At 47.5% G+C, this 6,572-nt stretch overlaps 1 protein-coding gene across 17 annotated transcripts in view; it reads right to left on the bottom strand.

Moving 5' to 3' along the window:
- The window catches only part of myt1b (myelin transcription factor 1b), a 42,035-nt gene extending 36,943 nt beyond the window's left edge, over window positions 1-5,092 (bottom strand). For 7 of the 17 annotated variants that reach the window (XM_078949943.1, XM_078949938.1, XM_011476799.4 and 4 more), the window contains exon 1: window positions 4,951-5,091. In XM_078949943.1, coding sequence (XP_078806069.1) covers window positions 4,951-4,975 — 25 coding nt within the window. In that variant the 5' untranslated portion in view covers window positions 4,976-5,091. Of the gene's footprint in view, window positions 1-2,618; window positions 2,902-2,942; window positions 3,168-4,950 lie in introns of those variants that run through there. The other 10 variants (XM_078949947.1, XM_078949946.1, XM_078949941.1 and 7 more) reach the window with 5 other exon arrangements.
- Window positions 5,093-6,572: the final 1,480 nt, after the last annotated feature.

The following is a 6,572-nucleotide window of genomic DNA, read 5'->3' on the forward strand; positions in this document are numbered from 1 at the left end:
AAAAGAGGGGGCAGAAAGCTTTATATTTAGCTCTCCCGCACTGCTTTCCCTGTCACATGCAGACCTCTCTTCAGCTCAGCCAGCACTTCACAAAACGCTTGTTTATCAACTTCCACCCCTCCCCAAGTCAAAAAGTGATGACAGCAGCAATACTGTTCCTCTGAATCTCAGTCAGCAATCTGCTCAGGCCGCTTTTTCTTCCTCAGGAGGAAGTGGGCATCCATCCTGAGTTGTTAGTTTTGGAGGCGAAGAAGCTGGAAGCCCCTCCCCTCAGCAGCGTTGCGCTCGAACCGTCGGACGGTTTATCCGTACGTCGCCTGCGAGCGACCCGGAGAGACAGGCAGCTGCTTACTTTAGCAGAGAAAACCGGACGGATGGAAGACAATTATCCATTCACCGGGGAGGCCTGCTTCGTCAGGAGGAGGGGGAAGGGGAGGAGGGGGCAGGGAGATGAATACATTTGTTTTTAACAAAGCTTGCACTTCCCTGTTTGCTTGAAATGATGAAATCAATACATTTATCTTGAACATGGACAGAAGCAGGTAAAAAAAAACTACTTTAGGATCAAGTAATAATATTACAGATCTGCAGCTTACTCTGCTGGGACAATAAAGAGGCCTAAATCCACGGTCAGATTAAAGACCCGGGTTCTGTCTGTAACTGTATTAGCACACAAACAGGGCCAGCTGTACACTCCTGAAACCGTTAGGAGGGATTTACCCACAACTTAGTGTGATTACCACAAAAAAAAAATCAAAAGTTATATACAGCCAGGGGGATTATTAGAAAGGTGAGGAGTTATGGCGTGAAATAAACCAAACTAGAAGAGGGTCTGGGACAAAGAGGGAGATGCTCTTATCAGCTAGAGGATGGGAGGGGGGGGGGGGGGGGCAGCGCCATGGTAACCAGCTTTTTAGAGGAAGCCGCCCTTAGGGCCGCCCTGACCTCATCATCCGAGGACTAAAACAGACTCCTTCAGAAAGGATGCTCCGTCCGAACATCTCCACGTTTCCGTGCACTGCACTATTTTTTTAAAGACCAAGCAGCATTTGTATCATTCCTCCTTAAAAACTGAGTGCCCCCCCCTCCCAACATAGCCCCTGACCTATGCTGCCGAGTTTTTCCGGTTTGAATGACAAGAGTGCAATTAGGCCCCAGCTGCTCCTTCAACGTGTTTATTGCACTTCTTCCTCCTGACACCTACCCTCCTCGTTTGCCCCCCCCCCCACCCCCACCCCCCACCCCTCACAAACAGAGGGGCTTTCTCCGTATCACAATCAGAAACAGAAGAAGAAGAGCAACTTCCTAAATTTGGCTCTGCGTTCTGCTTTATGGCCTCCAGCGGCAGCAGAAGGCTTCAATAACCTAATTCCGTATAATCCTCTGAAACTAGGCTACATTTGACTGGAAAAGTAAACATTACACAGACACACAAAAAAAACTATTCATTTACATTTTCCTCACATGCACTAAAAAAAAGCCCCATCCACAAACACAACCAGTTTACCACAGCACCCCCCCCCCCTCTTCCATATATCTGGTGGTTTTCCAAACAGAAAAGAGTGAAGACCCTGAAACCCCCCCAAATGCGCCCATGCAGCGGAAGTTTCTCAGATCTGCGGCTGACATAACCCTCTGCGCATCATCTTTCATCTCTTTCCTCCATCTTAGGACGCAGGTGCTTTGACAAGCTGCACATTACGTGGCCATCTAAGCCGTGGGGAGGTGGGGTGAGGGACGAAGAGGAGGAGGAGGAGGAGAGGGTGAAGGGGAGTGAAGGATGAATAAAAAAAAATAAAAAAGTTAAAAAAAAAATACAAAAGATGACAGGTGAATCTTCCAGCGCGAGCTCTGAAGCACGCGCGCCAGACTTCTGAGGAGTTTCTATTTTTTCATCTGCGCTCTATGAAAGGCGGCTGACATTTAAAGAGAGCATCTCTGTTCTCTGCTGCAGAGGATCAAATGCCCCCCCCCCCCCCCCCCCCCCCATCCATCCATCCATCCATCCATCCATCCACACTCGCACACGGTGAGTTCGGCTCTACGCCCACGGAAGCATCCCCACGCAGCATCTTTATGCTGGACCCTTTACTAAACAGCTGGCGTGACGCGCGGTTTATCCACGAGACGGTGAAGCTGGAGGACGCTTCGGAAACACAAAATATGAATGTGCATATTTTATCAGCGACTGTTGTGGGGGTGGCGGGGTCCTGCCTGCCTCAACTTCCCCCCACCACACACGGCAGAACTGAACTGTCCGACCGCGGCGGAGAAGTGGATAAACACGCAGCGCCACGCTCCCAAAAAGCGCCATAGTTGGTTTATTCCCACTTCTGAGGGGCATGCGTGGAAACGCGGGGACGTTAAAGGGACTCCTCCGAGCGCGCGCGCCCCGATCAACATTCAAAATATTCGATCGGATTAATGTACTTTTAAATCAAAGTGTTGGGAAATTGGATATAAGTTTTAAAAAAACAAGAAAGAAAGAGATTTATTAAAAAACACGTGTTAAAAAAAAGAGCTTCGCCGTTTCGAAAAATAAACAGAACCATCAAAGTTATCCAAAAAGAAGAAAAAAATAATAATCTGGGATGATGAAAACTGTTCCATCAGATTACCTTTATCCTACAGTTCTTCCTGCGAGGGTCTGACGCCGTGTCCTTGCTCCGCTCCCGAGTTGCAGGTCGCTGCCAGTGAGTTTTTAAAAAGATATCCCGAGTAAAATCTCAGAAAAATGAGCATCTATCCCGGTCCAAACGTCCAGATGTGACGGATGAGAAGCGGAAGGTCGCGGCGGCCTCTCCTTCGCTGCGCGCCGGCGCAAGGCTCCGCATCCAGGCGCTCAGATGGACTTGTTTGTAAGCAAAAACATGGCTTCATTTGCCTTTGTCAGCGAGGGGGGGTGGGTGGGGGGTGAAAAAAAAAACGTAATATTGACTTACCTTTCCCTCATGAGCCATTGTACCACCCCCCACCTCCCTCCATCCCCTCTCCGCCTCCCGAACCCCTTCCAGCTCCTCCCTCCGCCCTTTGCCATGACATCACGGAGGCTGTAGTAAAATCTCCAGCATCAGATAGATGGGCAGGGCTTCAGGTCCACCCCCCCCCCACTTCTTTACACACACAAACAGCCCCCTCCTTCCTCCGACTTTCTCCCCACTCTCTCTGTCCAGCACGCGCATCGCCTGAGCCCTCAAAACTCCCCTCCAAGTCCTCCTGCGCGCATCCTTCTTCTCTTTTTTGTGCAGACGAATCCACCACAAGCCGCCGACACGCACGCGCAGCATCACACGCAGCTCACATGTCATACATTTCAGCGCAAGTTCTTGACACCCCCCCCCCCCCCCCGACTCATCCTGGAAAGTGGTACCGTCCAATAATTCATTCAGGGGTACTTTTTTTTCCTTCTTGGGCTGAAAATTGATGTAACAGTTGTATGCAGAATGTGCGCACGCGCCTGCAGCACGCGCGCAAAGAGGCAGGATGTGTTTTGATGCTCTGTGAGGAAGAGGAGAAGGAGGAGGAGGGGAGGGGGTGAACGTCTTCAGAGTGATCTCTGTCAGAAGCAGATTTCTCAGATAGTTTCTAACAGCCAGTCCTCACAGCTCAAACTTGGAGTCGCTCCCAAACGATGCTCACATTCTGCTTTGCTGTTTTGAGAACCATTAGTGGAAATGACAAGCATTCATTACAAGCCATTTGAGAATAGTCTCCACAAATGCCATCCTTTATCTGCTGTCTCCACGCCGCAGACGCAAAAGAATATTCAAAAAGGCCCAACCTTCAGCTTTCAGAAATTCTATTAAATCCTTATCTCTTTGCAGCAGGCTCTTTTTGTGCAATCCCATTGTTATGCATTGGAGCTGAAATCAATCACCGGCCTGCGCGCGCCGCCATCCCTATGATTTCAGGCTGAGGCAGCGGGGAGAGGGGGAGGGGGGGCAACAACACTACACAGTCAACAAAAGAAGGAGGGGGCGGGAGGGGCCCTAGACGGGTCAGGTGTGAGCTGGAGATCAGGACTGAGGACAGCTCCACGGTGGGGCAGAGTTCAGAACTCTGGACAGCTCCAACACGCAGGGAACGTGGGAACTTTAGAGACCTTTGTCTGACGCAATTTTAATAAAATAATAAAAAGAAGAAAGAATAAAAGTAAATGATATTCTTAACAAACTGACATTTCCTTGTTTTAATGAGCAAAAGTAGTGAGTCTAAATTTATATTTAAAAACTTATTTTATTAACATTCAAAGTTAAAATGTGTGTTTTTTAACCCATAAACAGATTGTTTCCTAGCCATTAAATCATAAAATGAAAAGCTGGTGTAAGGTCTCGCATGCAGTGGATGCAGATGGCTCAGGCCTGCAGCTCTGCGCGCATGCACGCCACTGCGCATGCACTGTGCAGCGAGGAGGCCGAGTGGAAAGCCTGTATAAATATTACATGGGGGCAGCAGCTGACTGAGCGCTGAGGTTGGGATCGGGGGAGGCCCCTATAGTCCCTCGACAGATGGAACAAGCCGACAGACTAACACAAAAAAGTTTTTTAATAAGCCCGAAGCTTGGCATTGTCCCTGCGGTACCGGGGCCACACGGCCCCTGGGGGACCAACTGTCCTTTGTCTGGACTTTTTTCCCTCTTACAAAGGGAGTCCAAGTTGGTTTCATCCTTTACGCCCCTTTAGTCAGAAGTATTTGAGCTCTATAGAAGTTTTAAAGTTACAGATGGTGTTTAGACAGAAGCTCTGTTTAATCCTGCGCGCCTTTCAGTTTGTTCACAGAAAGTTTCTCAAACAAAAGGCGAGTTTCTTTATTTTACTTTTTTAAAGATAAATAATATAATAAAAGTAAAGTAAAGCAAAAGGCGCCACTAAACAGCTGCTCCTCAATATCTGACTGAGGAGATTCCGAAACACGGACTGAAACCTTAGGGAAAAAAGGGAAGATACGAACCTAAAAAATTGCGGCACAGCTTCATGTTTGCGCTCCTCCGCCGCCGTCTGCGTGTCTTCAGTCCCGCAGCCTCCGCCTGAGTGCCGCCGGGCAACTTCACCCCTCAACAAACTTCTCCAAACTTTGGCTCAACTTCTGCTCCGCGGAGAGCAGCAGGTTTCCCGGAGGGGGGGGCGGGGAAAAGCGGCTGACTGACGGGCGGCGGCAGCCAGTAGGAGGCGGGGCTGCACCCCTGCCACCAGCAGGCAACAGCCAATCAGGAGCCGCGAGCGTTCGCTTTCAGCAACAAAAGAGCCGAACGTCAACAAAGAGCATCTGCTGCCCCGGAAACTTCTCCCACTCCCAGCTCAAAACCACGAACCCCCAACTTCACCCATTTCTTTCCAAAAAAGCAAAAACTTTAGGACCCCCCCCCATAATATTTTAATAAAACCCCTCAGCATTATGAATGAACAAACTTTCCACTCATGATTAACCCCCCACCCCCATGCACGGGCCCATGAACCAGATGTGAGATCTCTTCAGGAAGTCAGGGGAACATTTTCACTGCAACTCCAGCCCTTTCAGAGGGTCTGTGTCTGGGACGGACAGACAGTTCCCCCTCCCAGCAGCAGATGGTCTGCCAGATAATGAGCTCTCCCATTGCTTGCTCCCATTACCCCCCCCCCCCCCCCCGCACACACACACACCTCCACAATGCAATGGGGAGGGGGTGTAAGGAGGCCTTCAATGCTTTTTCCTAAGAGTTTGATTTTCTAAAACTTTGTTCTGGACTCAAACAACTTTAAAAAGTTGTTTTTCTCTTTCTTTTCTCTTTCTTTTCTTTTCTCTTTCTGTTTGGTGTCACAACGGTGCTCATCTAAACTCAGGAGGGGTCCTCTGCTCCACGAACGCTCTTCAGAGCAGACCCGAATCCTTCTTCCTGACTCCATCTTCTTGTGTCTGCAAGGGCCTCTGGTTCCTGAAGGTTCCTTCGTGAGTCCAAACATACAGGTGCCATTTTTAATCAGCTTTTATTGCGAAAAACTCTAAACGCCAAAAGGACTCTTTTCATACTTCTCCTTACAGCAGAGTTCTTATGTTCAGAAAGATTCTCAAAAAATCTAAATATTTCTAAAAGAAATAACCTAAACAGACAGAAACAACTTGCTCTAATAAAAAAACTCTAAATTTAGTAATAGTGGGACATTTGTCATTAAATATTAAAATATAACAAAAAATGTATCTCAACATAATTCCATTCAAAAATCAATTTGTTAAAGTTTAGTTAAAAAGTTAATTAAAACAACAATTTTTTAAAATAAACTGGTAATAAAAAAGATAAGTGTCACACGCAGATCATGTTTGCATGCGAGTCAGAAATCTGACAAATTTACCGTCCAAACTTTTATTTTTCCTTCCGATTTCTGATAAAATAGAATAAAAATGTATTGATCCCATAAAAGGAGAAATTGCAGTGTCCACATCATTTCTTTAGCAATGTTTCAACCCAACCTGCTTTGGCTGTCCTTCATTTAAATAAGACGAAAATTCTTCTGGTTTCCACTCGCGCTGTGACCATTTTCTTACACTTTTCTAACAAATATCAACACAGTGTGATTACTGCCTTATATTCATCAATC

Source organism: Oryzias latipes, chromosome 7 (assembly GCF_053564925.1).
Source record: "Oryzias latipes strain Hd-rR chromosome 7, Olatipes_Hd-rR_3.1".
In the NCBI taxonomy this organism is placed as follows: Eukaryota; Metazoa; Chordata; class Actinopteri; order Beloniformes; family Adrianichthyidae; genus Oryzias; species Oryzias latipes.